The 25,266-nt window shown below is 32.1% G+C and overlaps 1 protein-coding gene and 2 pseudogenes across 2 annotated transcripts in view; all 3 read right to left on the bottom strand.

The window, feature by feature from the left end:
* Window positions 1–25,266, bottom strand: part of LOC118195673 (intracellular coagulation inhibitor 1 pseudogene) — a 215,465-nt pseudogene that overhangs the window by 3,033 nt on the left and 187,166 nt on the right. The window lies entirely within an intron of this gene.
* The window catches only part of LOC118195672 (iripin-2-like), a 202,379-nt gene continuing 187,051 nt past the window's right edge, over window positions 9,939–25,266 (bottom strand). The window contains exon 2 of the mRNA XM_085816649.1: window positions 9,939–11,445. Within this exon, the coding sequence (XP_085672775.1) occupies window positions 10,282–11,415 (1,134 nt within the window). The 5' untranslated portion in view covers window positions 11,416–11,445 and the 3' untranslated portion in view covers window positions 9,939–10,281. The remainder of the gene's footprint in view (window positions 11,446–25,266) is intronic.
* On the bottom strand, window positions 23,149–24,859 carry LOC146997100 (iripin-2 pseudogene; annotated as a pseudogene).

The following is a 25,266-nucleotide window of genomic DNA, read 5'->3' as shown; positions in this document are numbered from 1 at the left end:
ATGAACTGCTTTGATAGACATCATCACTCACTAATGTGCAAAAGAAAATTAGCAGTCGATGAAATTACTATGGGAGGAGCTCATTAGACTCACTGCAGAAAATTCATTGGAAAATTCTTTGAAGATGAATTACAGTTTCTTCAATGTATGGGTCTAATCATTTCGCAGACGTATACAGAAAACCTTGCAAAATGCTCCATTGCGCCCAACAAGGTGAATTAAAAATTAGTAGATTTAGTTCATCCCAGACACCATAGACACCAACTACGAATGGCACTCTGCAAAAAACATCTATTTCTTTCGCGGTTACTGCCTAAGAATGCCAAAGCACAGGCAACAGAAAATGCATTTTCTTGAACATAATACTGGCAGCGGTAATAAAGTAAAGTCGTGCATTAACCAATAAGAAAACTCCAAATTATTCTCACAGATATTTCACCTCGAGAGAAATCCATACATGACTTTTCGTCAAGTAATTTTTCACCAAGATAAATCAGCCTGCTCCCAAATTCTCCAGAATATAATAAGCCTTTCTACGAGAAAAGACTTCACCTAATAATAAATGTTAAGCGTATTGAAATGTCGCTGAAAGGTCTGGCTACATGGGAAATTTAGTGGTTTTCGCAATATATAATATATATATATATATATATATATATGAGCCAGTTTCCGTTAAACAATTCTCCATGAAGGTAGAACTCCATCTTAGGTTGTTAGTTATCGAGTGCGTTGCTGTAAACTAAGTCTGGAATCGCAAATTGAATTTGAAAGTGAACTTTTCTAGCATCAGAAATAATACAAAACTCCCAGTCCAAGCGATCGGAAATGAGCATTTGAAATTAAAAATAGTTATTCTCTTAAATCACACAGAAGAATTCTAGAATTAAAGAAACCTAATCCTTCAAGATGTAATTCAGATCAATTTAAAAATGACAACTTACTTGTTATTTTAAGATAGCAAAATTGCATAGAAAAACTGCAGAAAATGTAAATTATTGAGAATCTATTATAGGAGTGTTAAAAGCTTTCATGAGTAATTGAATGTCATTAGTAATAAGCCAATAGATAATTTAGAACTACTGAACCTCATGAACGTGAAGAATTTCATCACAAATAAATTAATTGTTTTAAGCATTAATTCTACAAGAAAACCGGAATTATTTAAATTAAAATGAATCGCTGAGTTAAATAAAAGATATTTAAAGTGATAATAAGTTTTCAGAAATATTTAGAAGCAAAAGAAAAGGTTTTGTTACACTAAACGTTTATAGAAAGTATCCCACCATTAAATTAAAAAAAATCATTTATTTAAACATCAAAATGAATTTAGAATGCATCAGAGAGATTTTATAGACATATGAAGAAAAGCCTTAGAGACTTTTAATTCTTCAGTGCGAATCATGAAATATATTTTAAATGATTGAGTATCCTGCTTCCGCTTCATTTCTTGCATTTCAGCATTCCGTCGACATCCTTTCTGATTTAGAAGGTTAAAAATAAGCGCAGAGAATCATCAATCTATAATGCATAAAAGGATATGCGCGTTTATTTTTTTAAGATGATTCATTATCCCTAACGAATCTAAAAATAGTCTTGAAGATACGCAAGCTTACGTCGTGTAACTGAAAATTTAAAAGAAGCAGCTGTGTCTTCTAAGAACACTCCACTGAAAAGACTAAATGCTAGAAATAAATACGTTTCAGTGAGTAAAAAAACTATAAATATATATAAATGCACACATCAAATTTTATTTTAGGAATTATGATTAGAAATTCATTTTTATAACTGATCGCAACAGTTAAAATTCCCATCCTGTATAACGAAAATAAAATCAATTAATTTTAGCATCGGAAGCAAATCTAGAAAGAATTAAATTCACATCAACTTAAATGTAATATAACGGATGCTTTAAAAATAAATACTTACTAATATATACTAATAATATCGTATAATCAAGATGATACTAGAGGGGGAAGTTACATTTCTTTGACCAATAACCCTTTCAAATAGCTCATAAAATCGTGTTCACAAGTTGAATATATTCAAATAAAATTTGGTTTTTATTTTTAAAAATAAATAAACGAAATATTAAACAGTTTAACCTGTGGCGGACATAAAGATAAGAAATTGATGTATGCGGTCCAAGAATAACATACCAAAAAAAAAATCTATAAATGGAGCTAGTTAATTTATTGTGTGATATAAATCGTATTAAAAATTTACAATTTTTATTTTCACTTGGCAAAAATTAAATATTATGAATTTTTTGCACTAAGAATAATCGATTTGTGTGGGAGTACATTTAACAGATATTTTCACAGTTGAAAATTAACAAAAAACGACCTGATTGACCAATGAGCTTCGATAATTCGTGATGAAGATAATTTTTACTAATTTCCTTCCAAGGCTACAAACTTTACCAGAATCGAAACGCTTTCAAGTCTCGAGCTGTGGTAAGAAATAAAGAAGTTTATACTGATTTTATAAGCGAATATATAAGTATTTATTTATATATATATATATATATACGTCGAAGTAAAATTTAATAGATAAGAAAAAGAGGTTAGGTTTTTGTTATTTACTCTGAAGTTTTGTCCCACTTAGTAGATTTTCTCTGAAAGCTTGAAAATGTTTCATAACTTGTTTATTTTAAGTTTAAATTAGAGTAAGTTATTTAATAATTAATTAAACATGTTAGAATAACTTGAAAGAAATATCAGTCTAAAAATTTAATATTTAGCTGTCAATAGTACTTGAATTGCGAAGTGTAACCAACAAAAATGTCTTATAGGTTTCAAACTTACAGCCATAGATTTCAGAGAGAAAATAATTATAAATTTGAATGGTTAAAATTATTATTATTATGTATATGTTTTGATAAATATTTAATAAGCGAAATTTAAAATTTATTAAAAATATTTCTTATTTTATTAACAAAATTGTTCATTTTATTAAAAAACAAATTCTGTCCCGTGAATTGTTTGGATTGTGTATTCGACCCGCATGCAATCTGAGTTTGAGACCATTGGTGTCTGGAACTACAATTAAACTACCGCGTAATTTTGTGCGATGCCTCGAATGCTGATACTGATCCTACTGAATACATCGAATTGCTTAGAACTGCCTAAACAAAAACCAGCTGGATAACATGCAACGAAAGCATATTTATTCCCAAAGATTTGGAAACGTATTCACATGTGTTTATGCAGTACGACGGTGCAGTACAATGCAGTACGACGTGATGCACTTCTTTGAACAACCACCTACAACCACCTTACGACGACACTTTCAGAGTGCTCAAACGTGGGTACAAAAGTTTTTGTTTATCCATTCCTATAGGGAAAAATAGTGTCAGTATCAATTAATCAAGTGAAATCAGCATTCATGTCCAATACGGACATGGATACTCGTTCTTCGGATACCTTAAACCTACATCTGCAAATCACGCCAAACAAAATAGTCATCAAACTCGCTCTGGTGCATTTCCCTGGTGCATTCCAAAACATGTGCATTTCCCTGATTTTTACGTATAATCAGCATTTTTAATAATTATTTTTAAACTCAGTATATAAAACAAATTCACTGTTTGTGGCATTGTCAAAGTTCACATATTGCATTTAGGTTCCTTGTTATTTAAAAAAATTTCTAATCCGTTCTGCCACATCTTTTCCCACGGGGCCAATACATACGGATTTTAAACTGTATAACAAGAGATCGTAATCCATCCACTCTTCTTCTATTTGCACAATAACTCTATAGAGTAATTTTTCTTCTAAAAATGCTAGTAGGAGATTGGAAGGGTTAATAACGTTTTCTGATACTCCTTTCCAAAAATTAAGGTGAAGACTTAATCGAGCGTGCAATATATCATTCTTATTTTCGCCCAGTTAAACTGGAGACCTTAAAACACGTTTATAAGCTTTTCTTAAATGTCTCACTAAATATCACTTCTACCAGATCACCAAAAATGATAGACCAGTTTTTAAAAGTTTTTATTAGAAAACAAAACTGAGGCAGTTTCACAATGTATATTACAAAATAACAATCAATTTTTCCCATACACATCAAGAAATTTTAATAAGACTTCTACTGGTTGTTAAAACCGGTATTCTGTTTCTATCCACTTACTACAATGATTCCAGAAAAATCTAAAATGGGTGAAGAGAGGGACACTATGACCCAATATGTAAAAACAAGAAACGAAGTTCAAAGAAGCGTAATTTGTATTAAACAAAAGGAGTTGACACATGCTAGCTAAAAAAGAACCAGAAAAATAGTTCGCACATTTAGAGGACAATCATGCAAAAAATAAGAGTAATTTTTAGAGTGAGACATTAAGCAGAAGTAATTACGCATATTAAATATCTCTTTCTGAATTTGGAAGACTCAGCACACGGCTTAAAATCACTACATGATCAGAATTATAATCAGATTAATTTTATACTCATGCTATTTATCCGCAGAAAATTATAATAGGAAATTTAAATGATTTGATATGAAGGCATTAAAAACGTTTTTTGAAAAGCTGAAAATCCGAAGACTGACCTAATTAAGCTACTACATAAAATATAAGAAATTTCTTTTTAGTTATATTTCTTGAAAAATATGGCTATCAAAAGACTCGTTTCAAAATAACAATTAGAATTAGGATTATTTAGATTATAGTAAAGCAATGCCAAGGGAAAGGTTTCCTCCGTTGAGAGGGTTTTAACGAAAATAGGCTCATATTCATCATGAAAACTCCCATGCCGCCATTTTGCTCGCCAGAATTCAAACTCTCTTCGAACCCTAAAAATATTAGCAATATTTTAGGGTTTATAATAATCCTAATCCTAATTGTAAAAATATTATCAATATTTTAGGGTTTCACCGCTCGTCATGTGGTGGACTGTCTTTAAACAGAGATATCATTCTAAAGATTTAAAAAGAGTATCCTTTTTTAAATGAAACAATTTCTTGGAAGCTTCTGTCTTCGATCTCTTAATGATTGAAGGATCCAGAACAGAAACGAAGTACATGCATTGCTTTGATCGATGGCATCAGGCATAGATACGAAGAAGAAAAATAGTAATCCATAAAAAATGATAACGAAATGAGTCACTGCAGAGCTCTTCTCTCACTCTATATTATCTGGGACTTGATGGACATATCGAACTTACTGGGCAGTATCACGATGATGGACCCATTAGAACATGAAAAATTCTTTGAACAGCAATTACAGTTTCTAGGATATGGGCATAAAAGTTTTGCAGAAGCATACAGAAAACTTCGCAAAATACTCCACTGCGGGAACGCAGATTAAAAAAAAAAAAAAAGAAAGAAAGAAAGAAAGCGGGTGGAAATCTGAAAGGTTTCAGATTTTAAATTACGTTGAAAGGGGCGTCTTTTTTTAATATTTTGTGTGTGACCTTTATTTATTCAATATCATGTTCTTCGCACTTAAACCATAAAATTTAGTTCAAGAGCAATATCACAAAATAATTTTAAATTGAGCGTAACTTATTTCCGATACACAGTCTCGCGCACTGGACAACATTGCCATTGCTCGCTTTGAAACAATTTGAGTTTGTTAATAAAAAATTCGTTAAAGTTTTACAAAACATGAAATCGATAATAAAACAAACTCCAAATTCCAAATTTGGGCTTCCAGATGCTCATATTCGTAGGAGGTTAACGTCATTCGAAATTCGATGGCTCTACGTATGTCGCAAAATAATTTTAAAATGAGCACATCTTTAGAATTTCCGATACACAGTTCCGCAAGCTGGAGATAAGAAGGTTTTTTTCCCCGTAGAGTGTTGCCATTTTTCGCTTTTAAATCGTTGAGTTTGTTACTCAAAAATTCGTTAATGTTTTTCAAAAAAGGAAATCGATAATAAAACAAATTCCAAATTTCAAATTTGAGCTTCCAGATGCCCATATACGCAGGAGGATTACGCCATTCAAAATGTGTGCCTCTAGGTACCGTTGTTTTATCACAATGCCAGAAACATACATACATTTATACAGATTCATTATTTAATTTCTTCAAATATAATACAGGTAGATAATATTTGGTGGCAACAGTTTGAAAAGAGAAACGGACATTCAGAGTCATTCGACGCAAAATCGCAAAACGAAAACAATAGTTCCTCAGGGACAAAACCCCTTTGGACTAAAAAAAAAAGGTTAAGTCATGTCTTAATAATAATAATAATAATAATAATAATAATAATAATAAACCAACTTCAACACATTCCAATTTTAAATTCACCCCATAGAGATTTTACCTAAGGGATAGTTCTATGTATGATTTCTCATCAAGTAATTCTTTGTCAAAATTAATCTATTAAATCTATTAAAATAAGAAAATAAGATTACATAGAAATACCGCTGAAAATGTAAATAAATGCAGAATGTATTAGGAGTTTTAAAAGCTTTCACGAATAATTGAATATCATTAATATAAAATCAGCAGATAATTAATAACCACTGAACTTCCAAGAAGGTGGACAATTGCTTCACAATTAATTAACAGTTCAGCACTGATTAAGAAAATTAAAGCAAACCATAAAACAGATGTGAAGCTTAGATTTAGAGAATACAGCTGAACAAGGTGAGGAAGTATTTTAAATTTTAGATTACTGAGAAATAAAAAACAAAGACTCGATTAATTAAATAATTAAGCTTACAACAAAAGAAAAACCGATTGAGTTAAAACAAATTTCGTTGAGTACGTAATTAACTTCCAGAAACCGAAGTGATTTAAATTAAAATTTATTGCAAGATTCAGCTAAATAAAGAAAAATTAGAGACAATAAATTTTCGTAAATATTTAAAAGCAAAACAAAATTTTTTGCTTCTCTATATGTATATTAAAAAGTTTCACGTAATTAAATTAAAAAAATCATTTAAGTAAATACTAAAATAAGTTTAGATTGTGCCATCGGAAATTTATAGTGAGATATGTGATGAGACGCATTTGAGACTTTTACATCCAACTTCGATGACTCATGAAATACTTTTTTTTAAATGAATGAGTATCGTGCTTCCGTTTCGAATTTATGCATTTCAACATTCCGTCGAGCATCCCTTCTGATTTAATGCTAAAAATACGTGCGATGAATATATAGTGCCGAAAAGGATATGCGCATTTGGTTTCTGAGATGATTCATTATTATAAAAGACTTTAAGAAGAAGTGTAACAGTTACGCAAAATTACACTTGACATTCCATAAATGGAATTTTTAAGAAGGAAGCTGGTTTTTTTAAGAGTACTTCATTCAAACGATTAAATACTGAAGTTTTCTTTAGGACAAATAAATATAACTATTGTGGGTTCCACTCTCTTAACTAACAACTAAATGTGGACGAACCTAAGCGAATAGTCGCTTAAGTTTAGCAACAGAAACGTAAACACGAGAAGGGTTAATTACCCTTTATTGCTCAAAATAATAATGAACAGTCGGCCCCTGTCTCAGGGCGTACAGCAAAGCCTCCACTTGAGCACAAAATAGTAATGAATAAGAAATAACTAATGTTCAACGAAAGAGATACAGCGGAAGCTATCACAGTTCTAAGTAGTTGGCCCCTAAATATCGAATTAGCTGGCGAAGCTACTATCAAGGGCCTGTAATACGGCAGAGAGCGTGTAACAGCTTAGAGAGATGTGGCCAAAAAGGCAAACGCGCGCTAGTTGGAACTTCGACTTATATACTAGGCTTACTCATTTGCATTAAACGCGATTCTAAAAACACATTTTGGTAGGAAATTGTAAGTTGAAATTAGGAGAAATAGGAAAGGAGCTTTAACTTAAAATAACTGTTAAAAACACTTAGGATAAATCTAACAACATAAATGAAAAATCTAATTTTATTTTAAGAATTATGATTAGAAATCTATTTTTATAATTGATCGCAACAGGAAAAAACAGATCATACACGATGAGAAATAAAATAAATTATTTTAATAACTAAAGCAAGCCTAAAAAGCATTACATCAAGTTTCATACTAAGCAAACGGATGTTTCGGAATTTAAAAATATGTTTTATACGTAATAAGTTTAAAATTAAAGAAGTTATATTTTAGCATTACATAAGCAATAAATTAAAACAATTTATAAATTCATTTTGAATACATTTAATTGAAATCCGTTTTTTTTTATTAAAAAAATAAATAGAAGAATTATAGCCTTTCATCAAATCAGGATTAATTAGCAAAACATACCAGTATCGTTCAGAGTATAACATAATGAATTCACAATTATTGCAGTAATTGAGTGAGAATTACATATCATAGCTTATTTAATAATTCTTTTCTTTGCAAGGAATTCTGATATTTTATAGCAGTCAATGTAACATATTAGCAAGACAAAACTTGTCTTTAGAATTTATGATAATTTGATTCGCTGCGTTGTGATTGTACATCAATATAGCATAATTTTATAAAATTTTGAAATTCATTGTCATTAGTTTTTTTCTGATCAGATTATAAAAGCTCAATCTAGAAAATTAGAGAATGTATTTTATTTTGCAGTGATGCAAAATAAAATATTAGAATTTCTGTCTGAAATGAAAGAATGCAGGATATTATTCGACACCGACATAACTTCCAACAATATGTTTTCAAAAAGAGTTCGCTTATCGGCAGCCGATCGGCTAACACCACTTGGCACTTCTAGATTGATTCCAGATCGAATTTCGGTGAACGGGTTTAGCTGCATGTGTATTTTGTGGCTTTCTGTTAGTGTTAGGTAAATACTATATGAGTTAATTTCCTTTTGAAATTGGGCACCTCGCAAACAAATACGAAACTAAGAAATGAAATTATACATAGTTTAATAATACGAATAATTAAAATTATGTATTAGTCAGTAACAATTAAAAAAAGAATAGTCCAAATGTCCCGTAAATATTTAGGGAAGTTGTTTGATCACAAGAACGAAACATTTGCTTCGACGAATGCAGAGTATCCGATATGCGTTCTAAAGCACTGAAGTAGTCAGATTTCTTGCAGCTTCATATTATTACATGTTTCAGTCAATTTCTTCCATCGTCATCGTCAACACAATTCAGATTAAGTTTAGGTTGGATTTATAGACAACGTATTTTTAATTTCGAAGAGTCCAAATATAGTTAGTTGGTTGAGACTTTCACCTTGCCAGCCTGCATATTTGATAAGTGAACTTTTATATCTGTTCGCGTATAGGATTAGAATCCTTACTTCTGAAGCCAATTGGATTGGTAAGATTTTTATTCTATGTTCTTCTGCTTTAAATGCTTGAGCTTCTGCAATCCCACAAGCAGAGGTGGATGGTAATTGCCAATTTTTAGTTGTAATATAGGAACATAGGTTTTAATAAATGTTTTAGTTATGACTTATCTCTTACCTGTATTATTGAAATTTAGTTAGATTTACACTTAGTGCGATAACGAATATTCGTAACAGCTAGGGAAGGTTATATATGCGTAAGTGAGTAACTGATTAGGTTTAACATTACAAAGTCAGGTAATGACTTCAGGAAAAAGAATCAGAAACCAACTTCTTTACTTCTTCTGTCAACTAATAGATGATACTTTCACTATTAGAGAACGTAAACACGAGACGTTTTTGACCAACCCGTAAAAATTCGTCACTTGACATGATCTTTGTTAAATTAATTTTAGATTTCCGGGAATAAGTTAAATAGGATGGAGTTAAATTTAAATGAATTATTGTTTACTAATTTTAGTGTGCTTTATTAGAAAATTTAATATTAGAGGCATAAATTTGCTGTGACAAATTTAATATTAAGCCGGATATGAAATCTAATTTATCACTTTAAGTAGAGGAATTCGTAATAAACTGAAATCAGATTTTAATAAATCTTAAAAGAAAAAATACGTCATGATTAAATATATATAAAAGTGCTTATTGGAATTATATAAATATATTGAAACTAAAGTATAACAAATTAATCATTATTTTGTTATATATGAGTAATTTATTTTCGAACAATAATACAATCAATTACATAAGTAGACCGTAGATAATTCATTCTAGTCAAGATTTTCACACAGAAAAAATAAAATAAAAGTGTTTAATTAATTTTTACAGACATTGAAGAAATAGCAGAATCTTATACAGTAAAAAAAAGGAATGTCCATGCTCTGCTAATGAGCAATAAAATATTATAAATTATATTTTAATAGCATGTCAAAATTGTTCCAATTTTCTCTAATTCAGTTCTTTGAAATACAACAGTTAGCGCAAAGAAAATTCTTCAAAATATGTGTAAAACAGAAAATTTACCTAGACTGTATTTTATTTGTAGACTACTTCTTCTAACTCTTCAATTCTACCCATAAATAATATTAGATCGCTTCTCGTATCATATATAACAAAAGCAAAAGGATGATCAACGATGACCTCAGGATCAAAAGACAAGGAACATAACATAACACACACAGCTGTTGCAGCAGCTGCTTCGCTTCCTTCTTCATTTACGACAACAACAGCTTTATGAATGATCTCCGACACACTTAGTTGCTTGGAGTCATTTATTCCACTGAGATCAGCACCACATTCAAACACTCGTTTCATTCCCAATTCCTGAAACGCATTTTTCATGGATTTGGAATACTCCAATCGGAATTTCGGTAATGCCAACTCAATCTTTGTTTTCCGCATATTTTGTTTGAAATCTTGAATAAAATTAGAAGACAATTTGTTCTCGACTTCCTCCAAACCATTTCTTGAATTCGGGAGTAAAATAAGCATGGCTATTTCCTCTCCTTTGTATGGCAGTTGCACAGCCTTATATGATTCATTTTCAAAATATGGAAACGATTCCTTGAGATGCATCATATCAACTTGTACAGCGTTGTCTTCTATGCCTTTATTATAAAAATATTGAAGAAAAGTTGCTTTTTCATTGAACTTGTTCAACCAGTTTCCCTTAAAATATACAGCATTTAATATCACTAGAACTGTAGCAGGATCAAGAGAATCCAAAAGTTGAGGTATCATGTTATTTGTTTTGTCTTTCACCCAATCATTGATTTGCGAAACTACTTTTTGTGATTCATGGACAAAATCCACTTCCATCAACAAGGCTTTGAAAGATTCTTCTAGGATTGTTTTGTATTCCTCTTTAACGTTGAAATCCTTCTGACTTAGCAAGCTATTTGCGTAACTTAAAATATAATTATCAGGCGTTTTTTGCAAAAGAGATAGAAGCTGTTGAAAACTAGACTTGATATTTTCATCTGGAATGTTAGCAAGTTCATATCCAAGGACTTCTCGCATTTCTTCTGATGTATTACTCTTGGAACCACAAAAGAGCATTGCCAAGGTAGTTGATAGACTGAAGGGTGAAAAGAAAACATTTCCGTCTTCTTTGGACAGCACTCTATATAAATTCACAGACAGATGATTATTTGCTTGTGCCACAGCCATTGCATCGTTTTCAGAAGTAAAAATGGATTCCTAAGCAAAACAAAAAAATATTTCATTACAATATGTAAAATGCGTAGACTAGAGAACATCTAAAAATATATTACAGTGTCTACAGATGACTATTATTTCTAGAAATCCAAAGTAAAAATGTAAAATAATAGTAAAAGATTCTGCATAAATATTACGATAGGGCTAATAAGATGTATTTTAGATTACACTGAGTAGACAAATTATTAAAACAAAATTAAACCAAAGGTAAAAGGCACAGGTGTGAGTTTACTGAAGACCTACGCTTTTGAAGATTCCCTGTAGAGGTGACACAGTAAATTCAAAGAGGATATTGAATTTAAATTAAACCGAAGAACGCCGACGACTGTCACAGACATAGGTCACTGGTGACTTATGAGTTGACATTCACTTATGTGAGCCAATGCAAGCTTATGTGCAGTGATAATACACTCATGTCCATAAATTAAGGATAATGCAAAATCAAGCAAAGGAAGTGTTAGAAGCAAACCAAATTTGACTTATTTGTAAAGTTTATTTATTAAACAAAAGGCAAAGAGCAAAAAAAGATGCTATATGATTGATATTATTAAAAAAAATTAGCTATTTTTTCTCCCTGGAGCAAATTATAAAAACAACCTATTTACAAAAAACCAATATTACATGGTTGGTATGATTATTAATACATTGTATGTCTCCCAGACGATGCAATACAGTCCATACAAAACCTAGGCATGCTGAGCATCAAATTATCGATCTGATCTTGGGGGATATTACACCACTCAAAAAGCAATGCTCTCCGAAGTTCCGGTAGACATGTAGGAGAAAGTTGACAGGCTGCAACTCGTCGGCCAAGCATGTCCCACACGTGCTCTACTTGATTCAAGTCCGGTGAGAATGATGGCCAGTCCATACGGGTGATATTCTCCGATTGAAGGCATTCGCTTACGATGTTTGCACGGTGAGGACGGGCATAGTCATCCATAAACACAATTTGTTCACCCATGGCGCCCCGAAACAAACGTACATGTTGTTCCAGAATGACGTCCCGATAGATTTGGCTTGTCATGGTTCCAATTTGAACATGCAGGTCAGTTTTGGAACCCAGAATAATTCCACCCCAAACGAGCACCCCTGCACCACCGTAACGGTGTCGTTCAATGATGTTTTCTTGGTGGTAACGGGTATCTGGAGGTCTCCATATGAAAGTCCGGCGAGAATCAGACTGCAAAGTAAACCTGGACTCGTCGGAAAACATCACACAAGCCCACTGTTGCGGTGTCCACAATGTATGCTTTCCACTCCAGGCTAACCTTAGGGAACAGTGAGTTGCAATAAGTGGAACGCATCTGACAGGTCTACGAGCATATAGACCAATCTGCCCTAAGCGTCTGTACACGGTCTACCTTGAAATTGTCGTACCAGTGGCTGAAGAGAGCTGACGAGACAGGTCTGAGGCTGTGCTCCGCCTGTTTCTTTTGGCAGTAACTGCCAAATACCGGTCCTCATTCGGCGTTGTAACTCCGGGGCGACCTGTGCTGTAACGTCTACTCACATTACCATCATCTTGGAATCGTTGCCAAAGCCCGGAGATGACACTCTGGGCAACTCCAAGTTCGTCTGATACTTCCAGTTGGGTACGCCCAAATTCCAGACGGCCGATAATTCTACCACGTAAAAAATCATCCAAATGCGTCCTTTGTGTCATAACTATTCGGTTATTGCACTGAAATGCTTATAAAGCTCCTGCGAACAATTTTACTTCTTTGCCTGTATTCCTTATATATCACTCTCTTACACTCTCGTCATTGTGACGTACCATCGGTGTCATCTAGTTACTTCCTGAAATTTGCATATGATTCTTGAAGATGTGTGTAGTAATTTTACAGGTGATATATTTATTTTAGTGTTCGATTTCTGCGTGACTCCGAATTATCCTTAATTTATGGACATGAGTGTATTTGCCAAGGAGCTTAGATGATACAAGCATGGGACGTAATGTATACGGAGCAGTCAAATGGCTGCATTAACACTCCGATAATATCGTTTCTAACGTTAAATATATTAACAAAAATTTTAGAAAATCAAATAATTCAACCAATTACACGAACGATTGTTAAATCCGCCATTCGTTAACAAAAATGATTTAGATGACTATTCTTTTAAAGCAGAGCTATTTCTTCTTCTCATTTGAGTTGAGTTTTCTTTCACATAATTATATTAATGATCCCTTAGCAAATTAAAAAAAAAATGAATGTGTGAGACAAAAGAAATTTTTACTTGCAGAAATGTGATATTCTGGAAGATTCTCAGATGCAAAAGTAGTTTTACAATTAATATCTAAGGTGAAAAGTAATTTTTCAAACGTTACCCTTTCCTTCCAAAACATTTTTTAATTGCCGGAAGATGGAATTTCTGCATTCCCATCAGATCTACAGAATCAGTATGATCTTCTTATTACTCTTTGAAATAGTTTCATTAAATTGTCAAACATAAATTCTTTTATTGATCAGAAACTAAGGGTTCGTCCCTATGCCAGTGATGATTTCTTTTCACATTAAATTGTTTTGATATTCCATCACAAGAATTATTGAAAGGTCTTGAAAACAGACATCATCAGTAGTTTCATTATATCAAAACTTTCATCTCGGTGTATTAAAATTAATGAATTAATTTTCCGTTAAATTTTTGCTAAATAAAATGCATTTTCTTTTTAAAATAATAATTTCCTTTAAAACGAATATTAGCTAATAGACGTTCTCTTATCCCTCTCTAACAGTATTACTAATTTAATGACTCTTTTTTGGAACTAAAATGTTTATTTATCTAATTTTCGTTTTTGGATTCCCTGTCCCGATAGTATTATTCCTCTTCTAAAGAAAACAACGAAATGTAATAAGTATTTTACCGATAATACATTTTATTGTTTTTCTGATTAATTAATTTCTTTTTTAAACAATCCAGAACACTGTCAAGAATGTAGTTTTGGTATAACAGAAAGTTTTTTCCATTTTTGGGGGGGGTTTGTTTTATATAACAGAAAGATTTTTCCAGCTGCGTTCTCTTTACGTTAATTGTGACACTCTAACAAAACTATGATTTAATTCCACTGTTCTATTACACATGTTATCTATACTGGTTCTTTGGAATCAAATTAGTTTCTTTGAGATATTTTGATCTTTTTAAAATTATTTCATAGTGATTTTATTTCTTTCATTAATTATCTAAGTTCTTATAAATTTTCCTTTATTCAATACACAGATACTATAAAAAAATTTAACACATCCTGTTCGTTTGCTCGAACATTTTTTCTAGAGTCATGTTATATTACGTTTTCGTGTACGGATAATATGTCAGTTGTGAATCTCTTTATATTTCCCATTTTTTTCTGTTAACTGTTTAAATTATAAAAATAACTAGAACGAAACTGCATTCTACATTCTTTGACTGCCATTACAATACATTCAAGCGAAGTGATTTGATTAAGAAAATCTATGGCCCTAGGATGGATACCCAGTGCACATTTTCTGCTGTATTTAGGGAAAAACAGATTTTTGACGAATAAATGGATGAATATGGGAACTAAGCTAAAGTATCATAGGTAGAAAGTAATCATTTCCCGACTCATTCAATTAATTGTAAGACCGAATAGCTTTTTACTAGAGATGCCGCTTAATATGATCGCGGTTAATATTACCATTCGGATATTGTTATCGAATTGCCAAAATTCCCCTCGTTAATACCGAGAAACATAGAAAATACATCGCTTATTGTGATAAAATTCAGTTAATATGATGGAAACATTATAGAATGAATTTTAGAAACTGAAGTAAAGTTGACAAATAAAATCGAAATGAATTATAGAATTTGCCAAATGACAGAGAAATAGCAACAAGTCACCAGATAGCTTGGGTTTGGTTTTAAAAAAAAATCTATGATGAATTTCACCGTGATGATGATTTCATCATAAAAATCGATTGCAATGGCGAACAGACACAGTACCCTCCTCTTCAGGAGCAAACAAAAATTCCGCAGAATACCCCATTCCCTTCAGTCGTTTCGGAAAGTAATCCAAATACATCATGTGATAAACTTCCTCAAGAAGATAATGATAGAATCAGTGAATTCTCTACTAATGCTCAGAAAGTATACCCTCAGAGTATTAAGTTTAGGGATACATTATCGGGCAAATAATTTCTAGAAATATTATGAACCGTTCATAAACGAACTCCTGAATTTACCTCATTAAAATACTGTGAAAGTGGGCATTTTTATATAATATATATAAATATAAGCGCGGACTATTGTATAAAGACCTCATGTTCATACTGTTTTCCATTACTTAGAAATGATATATTTTTTTATACTACAAGTTATTTTCTCCCTCCTTTCTGCATGCCTTCGTGGTGTAACTGGAAGCTTACTCGAGTATTCGAGAGGTCCAGGGTTTGGGAATTGGACTATTCGTTGTAGCCATTTCGCCGTGACCGTTTCGACGTGAGCCGTTTCGAAGTCAAGACATATTTTTCTTTACACGACTGTATTATATCTTTTCGTATTATATGAAGTTGATTTAAATTAAAATAGTTTAATAATTTAATTTAATAAATATTTTATATAAAATAATATATAAAATGTTTCTGGGTATAGTTTTATACAGAGTTAAACATGACATATTAATTTTAAGAGAGTAAGGTGCTCACAAGATTACAAAATAATTCCGTTTTCCATTCAGATTTCATAAAAAAGTGAATTTCCTGCTTGTATGAGTGATTCTCTGAACTAGCCGATTAAAATTTCAAGCAATTTTGACGAATAATGTAAATATTGTACCCGCATAATTTTAAAATCGAAAATTTAACTTCTGTTATATCAGAGGTTTAGCCCCAATTCTCTTTGATACTGACATAGTTTTCCAGCTATGTCTAATTTCTTTATATCTTGTACTTTGAAACAAGTGTATATATTACAAGCAACCTTTAGTAAGTATACAAAAGGTAAACATAATTATTAAACTAAATAAATTTAATACGAGTATAATACGGCAAGATAAAATGCAGTCATGTAAAGGAAAACCTGTCTCGACGGCGAAACGGCCACGGTGAAATGGCGACGGCGAAAAGTCCTAGACCCCCAGGGTTCGAGTCCCGGGAAAAGCATTGTACGTTTTTCACGTCTTCAGAATAATCTAATGACTCTACAACACATTTCTTCTAATCTGGAATTCCAGAAATTGTATAATATACACTAGCAGTATAATTTAAAACTCTTTTAAATTTCGCATTGAAAAAAAAAAAATTAAAATAAAAAAAAAATCCATCGCGTAATGTCCCTACGCTGTCTACTAAATATTCATTCTTTCTTCAGTAAAATGATATTATTTAAAGAAACAGTACCCATTTTGTGAATTAAGTTTCTATATATCTTCGCATTTTAATCAAATTTGTTAGTTTTAGGTTATGCTTCTAAATCTGATCAGACATTTAGTACTGTTACCTGGTTTTTATTGGAAGTGGAAAACTTCCCAGTATAAAAAAGAATTATTTAAGAATATTATTTATACTGGTTTTTTGTACAGTAGTGCAGTTGACACTAATTAAAAAGTAACTGATGACAAATAAAAAGTAAAAAATGTTTAGAACTGTCTCTCTCTTCGAAAAGGAATAAACTTCTATTATGCTTTAGCAAACGATTCACGACAATATGTTTCTTCCGGCGGGATTCAGTTTCCTCTTTATGATGAATATAATAATTCTGCTAACCTACCAATAGTAATAACAGAATTAGCGTTTGTTTGATTAACGTCAGTATTGTGCATTTTAAGAGTTGATGCTAAAAGATGAACAACTTTATAACCCTAAAACCATTTGAGAAAAATTTAATCAATATGTATCGATTTACGTTTTGTTTTCTTTTACATTTTATTGCTTTTCGGAATTTAAGAGAAATTTCTATCACAGGTATGATTTACATCCTTTGTCAGAAAAGTTCCAGGACAAAGGTCGTAAAAAATGGAAACTTGCATTTACCAAAGTAATGATCCTAACTGCTATCAAAGTAGTCTCCTTGGCTATCTATACACAACTGCCAACGTTTCTGGACGTCTTGGAAGCAAGCAGGGAAATCTTCAACTGCGATGCTTGCAAGCTCATTTAACACAGCCCGTTGGATTGTCTGTAATAATCGTGATGAAGCTTTCTTTTCAGTCATCTTTTCACTCACAGGAACAAGAAAAAAATCACACTGATCTTTGACACAAATTGGGAATCCAATAGTTTAGCAGAAATTCTTCGTCTTTCCTCTTTCTATTCATCTGTTAGTGAGTAAAGGACGATTCTTGCATTAAGTTTCCGTTTCCCTAAATCTTCGCGTAAAATCTTATGACACACATCTCATTTCAAATTCAGTTCTAATATCATACGCATAGTTACACGACTGTCTTCTTGCAATAACTGCCTTACACACTCCACGTTTGCATCGGTATGTGCTATAGACGGGCGCCCAGCTCTGGGATCGTCTTGCACTGAATCTCTGCCTTCACGAAACCTTTTTGTGCCACTCCTTGGAAGAGCCTCGACTGCATATGCTTGCTTAATCATGTTCCACGTTGCACCAGGAGTTTTCCCGCGTTTAACGCAGAACTTAATGTTCACTCTTTCCTTACAATCAGCATCCATTGTGCCACCTTAATGAATGCGACAACAATATGAACGGTGTGTTGCCAAGCACAGCCCTACCACCTTAGTACGTTTGTGTGGAAACATGGCCAAGACTATGTCAAGTAAGAATACATACCAGGTAACATAAAAACAACATTTGTTCCTTTTTTAGTACTGCAAACTCAGAAATAAAAAAAAAATTGTCCTGGAACTTTTCTGACAAAGGATGTATGTATCTTTATTTGTGGTAAATCATTAAATGAATGATTTGAGCTCAGTGGCTTGAATGATTTGAGCTCTTCTGAAACAGGACAGAATTTCACGAGCCATCGGCTAACAGAAAGGTGTTTGTTCGTTTCTGTCATAGTACCTTTCATATTTTCCATATACTTACTAATTTTCATTAGATATTGGAGATATTTTGATTTCATCCAGTTTCGGCTGATATAAGACATAGATTTCCATCACATCAACCCCGGGAACAAATATTGATATTTTAGCGCTATAGAGTATTCAGCATTTATCAAATTTAGTTCTTATTTATAGTGATATACAATATCCTTTGCTGCTTATTACACAGTGACATATGTACATTTTTATTTCAACAATATATCTGTTCTTACTTTAAATAATCTTGTTAATCAAACGAAATTATATCACGGAATACTACAAGTTTCAAATATTCAGAAGAGTGTTCTTCATCAGTCTTTTTAATCTCATGTTTTTATACAAACAGTTAATACATTGGCTTTTGGATTCGTTTGCATTCTATGGCTCATTAGATTACACTTATCAATTTTAACGTTAATCGTCTCCATAACTTCAATTTTTCAGTATATTAGCTTCTGTTCCTAAAATTCCGGGATCTATTGCAAATGTGAGAACGAAACAAGAATATATTTATCGAATTACTCGAACAGAAAATTATTCAGAGAAACCTCTGAGAGTTTTTGTGAAACATTTTTTTCTAGATGCATGTTTATATTAAAGTGAAATGAAAAAAATGAAATGTACCGTTACAGAAACTTCAAAAGTAAAACAAATTTTCTTCCATTAATCTCACACGCATATAGTATACACGCACACAGAAAAAATAAATAAATAAATAAATAAATAAATAAAATAAATAAATAAATATATACAAAAATTCCTTTTTCCAAAACAAAACTTTTTCCACAACAAAACACAATCTCCACTGACAACAACAAAGTCCGAATCAATAGCTTTTTCTTTCAATGCTATTACTTGAAAAATATCATCACGGTGTGCTCAATTTTTACGAAATATTATTACACGTAGACTGCCAGAAAAGAATTAGTTTGAGAGTATGGATGGTACATTTCTAAAACGACGCCAATTGTTTTTAAACACCGTCAGTTTCATTAGAAAATTACTATTGTCAACAAACGATGCTAGAATTTTATCGGCCGTCAAAAGTAATGTGCTCTGCCAAAAGCAAAATACTCTGCTCTGTGAAGTAGATTCCTAAGTGAAACACAAAACCAAGATATTAAAACATACAAAACACATAGGCTAAATGATAATATTCCTATGTTCATTATTAAAATTATTGTTTCTCTAAATGTTTTTTGAAAATTATTATATAGCTTCTTCAGCATTACATCATAAAAAGCAATATGGTGTTCCAATATCATGTCCTAAACCTTAATTAATGTTTTTTTTTATCGAAGAAGCCATAAAAACTATTAATAAATATCTAATAATTATTGCACTGGTAGATGAATAATTAACTAACATTATATTCAGAAAAAAAAATTTAAAATTCATAAATCAAGTTCTCTAATGATGCATAAATCTCATTTTACTTTTTAAACACAAGTTAGTTTCAGTATTTATATTTACCTAAAACTTAAACTTTAGAAATATTATTTAGACATTTGAGTCTTGAACCAATATATTTTGATAAATTACATATAAAGGTAGAAATATTTATTTTGAAATACCTATTTTTCCACAGGCTGTTATATACAAATTTAATTCAAAAATTACAATCTAATATCGACCTAAGAAGAAAACACGCATATGAAAAGAAATGCTTCATGCTTTCCTAAATTCCTTTTAAGGCCTACCAGTGGCCGAGCGGTAAAATCGCTGAACACTGGTACTTCGTTTCGAGGTTCGAATCCCGCGAACGGGATGGCTGCATGGGCGTTTTCGTGGTTTTCCCCATGTGTAACGTGTATACAAGCCAGTTTCCCTTAGAAAGTCCTCCCCGAAGGCATCCCTTCCCTTAGGCAGATAGCCCTAGTGTGCTTTGCCGAATTCTCAATACACACCATACACCTAAATTCCCTTCGGGGGGGGGGGTTAAGCACCTCTAATCAGTCACAATACCAGTGACCACAAAGCAGTCCCTGGTTTTGAAAGCATATAACTTTAATACTGAAAGGATTATCCTGTCCAATATTTTGCCATAGCTGCATAAGTGATATTTAGTGATATTAATCTGAATCACAAACTTTCAATATATTTGCCACCTTTTAAGCGAGAAACATCAACAGAGTAATTCCAATGTGTTGCATGTGTTGTGAAATGCACTCATAGCAACGTTAATGCCTTCTTGAAGATCACTGAGTGTTGCGAGTAACTGGGGTACATACATCTGATCCTCCACAAATCTCTACAGAAAGAAGTCACAGTCAGACCTCTCATTAGGTCAGGCTCATTACAGACAACTTGATTTTGGGGTTCAATATGGCCTAGCTATCCGTTCGCGAAATTCTCGTTTAGAAACATGCATACAGCAACGGCTGAGTGGATTTTCCATCGAGCTGTAAAATGTAGATGCCTGTTTTCTCTCTCTGCAGTTAAGTTGATGAATCACTACTCGCATAGCAATATTAAGTAATTTTCACTATAATTGTTTGTTTCTTAAAGGACAGACTGTATATACTCAGCATTCTGATGCAGCGCTAATTTGGGGTGAGTCACATTTCGTATCATAGTACACTCGGTTCCCAGATTTCGATATTGTGCTTATTCGCTTTTCCGTGCAAGTGGAAAATCGCTTCATCGTTGAAAAGGATCTCCATCACAGAGTTTCATTGTTCTGTGTTATGTCTCGTAAAATTATGTTGCTTTTCCGTGCAAGTGGAAAATCGCTTCATCGTTGAAAAGGATCTCCATCACAGAGTTTCATTGTTCTGTGTTATGTCTCGTAAAATTATGTTGCTTTTCCGTGCAAGTGGAAAATCGCTTCATCGTTGAAAAGGATCTCCATCACAGAGTTTCATTGTTCTGTGTTATGTCTCGTAAAATTATGTTGCTTTTCCGTGCAAGTGGAAAATCGCTTCATCGTTGAAAAGGATCTCCATCACAGAGTTTCATTGTTCTGTGTTATGTCTCGTAAAATTATGTTGCTTTCCCTTCCTTGTCTTGTGGGTAGACGAGGAAAAGCAACATAATTTTACTACAGTCGGTTCAAAAGTGCCGTTGGTATCAGAGAACTTTTCTCACTCGATCTAAAACTTCCTCCAAAATAAAAGGTCAACCAGAATTTCCTTTTCTTTGATTAAAATTGAACTTGCCTCACTAAATGTTTTATATTATTTCAAAATGTATTTATGTATAGTTGGTGAGAATGTCAAAGTTTTGTTTGAATACACACTATATACAAGTAACACTAATTATTTTTGCAAATTGTAACACATAGTTGCTGTGAGGTGAACGATTTCGATGTAACTGTTCTCTAGCAGCTGGAATTATCCCTAGCAATTCTCAAAGAAAGAAAAGAAACATTTTTGAGTTCATCTAGACGTGGATATCCCATTTATCAACTTCTTTATGTAACTTCTTATTTAATCACATCTTGAAATCAGTGACTGCTTTTATGCTCACCATAATTATCTTCCATTACTTACTAAAATACTTCTTTGCACGTAAAGTCTAATAAAACAAATGTCCTTCGCTTATTCTAGTAAAATTTAATGTTTCTTTTCAAAGGCACTCCATTTCAATGCATAATTTCGAGATTTATTCCACGTTTGACAGCCATTATATTCAAAGCTAAGGAAAGAATTATTCATTTTTTTTAACCAAAGATTTATCATTACAAAGGATTTGAATTCAACAATTATGCTGATTTTCTAGTTTTTTCTCTCTGCAAGAAATTTTTCTGTTAACGATATCCAACGTAACTACAGCCAATTACTTTCTGTTAGCCTTTTTGTATACGTACTTTGCTTTCGTGAGCGCTTCTTAACTACTGAGTATAAAGTGTCATTCTCTTTCTTAATCATAATTACTTAACATTACTCTGTTTTATTTACTACATTACTTTGTTTACATTTTTTAATATTACTTTAATTAACATTTCAGTATTAAATAATATCGCATAATATTAAAAAATTACACTCAATTATGAGAAACACAACTGGAAAAAAAAAGGCTTTCATTGTTTGTGTTTCGTCCGAGAAATTATATTTTGCATTTTTTAAGAAAATGAAAATATTTTATTAGCTGTGTATGTAATCTTTGACAAAGTGATTGTGCTAATAATGATAATAATAAATAAAATTCTCTTCACTTATATTACATAAAATCCAGATTTCGCACCCAGAAAAAATACAACACATTATATCCTGATCTCAAATTTCTGGATTAGGGAAGGTCCCATTTAACCCGGAAATTTGAATTACCATTACTTGCCTCAGTCTTTTCTGCTGCTATGAAATCGCAAGTTGCTGATGTGTTTTAGTTCTTTGAAAAACTCAAAAAATTGTTTGCAACTCAATATTTACATTATATTGTACAGTATATGATTATTTATGTGTATAACGAATTGATAATTCTGGCCCTAAGAATTAACATAGCGAGTTTGACGAAAGTGACTTATTCTAGTAAACATTGTTTCACACACCTAAATAAACAATGTCGAATTCGTATAACAACATTTCTGTTTAAGATCGTCAGCGCAAGATTATCCAACAACGTGATTAATATGTACCACATGCTAACACTAATCCGGTAATTTCAATATTAAATTTACAAGTAATGGTAATTCAAAATTACAATCTGAAGTAATTGTAGACTAAATATATAAAGACTGTTAATTTTTATTTATTATTTATTAAAGTAAAGAGAACAAGAAAGATTTGAATTTTACACATCTTTCTCAATAAGCAAGGATTTTGCTCTCATTTGACCACCCGCGGCCAAGCTGTTACTGGTCATCGAACCAAGACACATCTCAATACACAAAACAACACTCTGATTTTATTCTATCTAAAATATTCACATTTCCTCTAGTTTTTTCCCATGCGAATCCCAGAATGTTGGGTATATTTGACAACCAGAGTGTAACATCGGTATTTAAAATAATTACTGATCATTTCAATAAAAATCATGATGATTGACGAATCAAAAGCAATATAACATAAGTAACAACAGAAAATGATTTCCTTAGACAAGGCTTTTAAATAAGAGAGAGATGATTTAATAATAATAAAATTTATTTATAATTGAAATAAATGTATAATTTCTTTTAATTCAAAAAATAATTTAATATTTTTAACTCTTTGCGTTAAGTGGTCTTTTATAAAAAATTTCTTCTATAAACTACTAAGCATTTGAAATCATTTATATCTAAGTAATTTTCTCTTTTACGAAAAATCTCACAGTTCCTCAACTTTGCCCATAAATAAAATAAGATCACATTTCGTATCATATATAACAAAAGCAAATGGATGATCAACGATAAATTCTGGATTAAATGTCAGTGAGAATCCCACGACGTTAACAAGTGTAGCAGCAGCCGCTTCAGTTCCTTCTTCATTTACAACAATAACAGCCTTATGGATGATCTGCGACACCATCAGATCCGGAGCGTCGCTTATTCGATTTAGTTCAGCGCCACATTCAAAGAGTCGCCTTATTCCAAGTTCTTGAAAAGTCTCTTTCATGGATTTGGAATATTCCAATCGAAATTTGGGTAGAGCTACATCTACTTCTTTAAGCAGCATTTCGCGTTTTAAATCTTTGAAGAAATCGGCAGACAGTTGCTTTTCCAGTTCCTTCAAACCATTTCTGGATTTTGGGAGTAAAATAAGCATGGCTATTTCATCTCCTTTATACGGTAGCTGTAAGGCTTTAAAAGATTCTCTCTCAGAGTAAAGAAACGATTCTGTAATATGCATCATATCTACTAGCTTCATGTTGTCCTCCATTCCTTTGTTGTAAAAATTCTGACGGTAAGTTAACATTTCATTGAATTTATGTGACCAAGTTCCCTTGAAGTACACAGCATTCAATATTACCATAACTGTAGAAGGATCAAGCGAATCCACAAGTTTAGGAATCATATGATTGGTTTTGTTTTTTACCCAATCATTGATGTGACTGATGACTTTCTCAGATTCGATAACAAAATCCACTTCCAGTATCAGAGCTCTAAAAAATTCTTGAAGAACCCACTTGTACTCTTCTTTCACAGCAAATCCTTTCTGACTTAATACACTATTAGCATAATTTAAAACATAATTATCAGGAGTCTTTTCCAACGTAGATAGAAGTTGTTGAAAAGCAGATTTAATATTATCCTCTGTGATATTTCCCAATTGGTAACCAATAGCAAGCCTAATTTCCTTAGAGGTTTCTTTTTCTGAACCACAAAAAAACATTGTCAAGGCTGCTGAAAGACTGAAAGGCGAAAAGAAAGTATTTTTTCCTTCCTTAGCCAACAGTTGATATAAATTCATTCCGAGATTGTTATTTGCATCAATGACAGCCACAGTTTCAACGGAGCAAGAACAACCAGATTCCTAGCAAAACAGAAAAGTATTTCAGTGAAATGCGGAAAATTTATATTTAAAGTTTTAAGGAGGCTCATACACCTTAAACCCCTTATGATCTTCGAATATGTGACTGTTGCAAAAATTAGGATATTTTATTTATTTTAAAAGCAATTACTTCCAACTTTTTACAGCTGACTACATAATATAGCTGCTTTGGGAACTAGTAACCAAAAAGTTTGTGTTGCCACAAATAGTTTTGTAATTTAATCCGTTTTGTGACAAAATTTTCCTTCATGTTTCCACCTTGCGCGAATAATATTTTAAAAATGGCTAATGGCACATTCTTGAAATTTGATGGAGTTCTTTATATATGCACTATTTTCTAACTGAATCAAAAATCTGATGAATATTTTAATACTGAAAATTTTATGCAC

Source organism: Stegodyphus dumicola, chromosome 5 (assembly GCF_044657685.1).
Source record: "Stegodyphus dumicola isolate Sdum_Otavi_A_Nest chromosome 5, ASM4465768v1".
NCBI classification, from domain to species: domain Eukaryota; kingdom Metazoa; phylum Arthropoda; class Arachnida; order Araneae; family Eresidae; genus Stegodyphus; species Stegodyphus dumicola.
The sequence above is the reverse complement of the archived record's forward strand: the minus strand, read 5'-3'. Positions and strand labels throughout refer to the sequence as shown.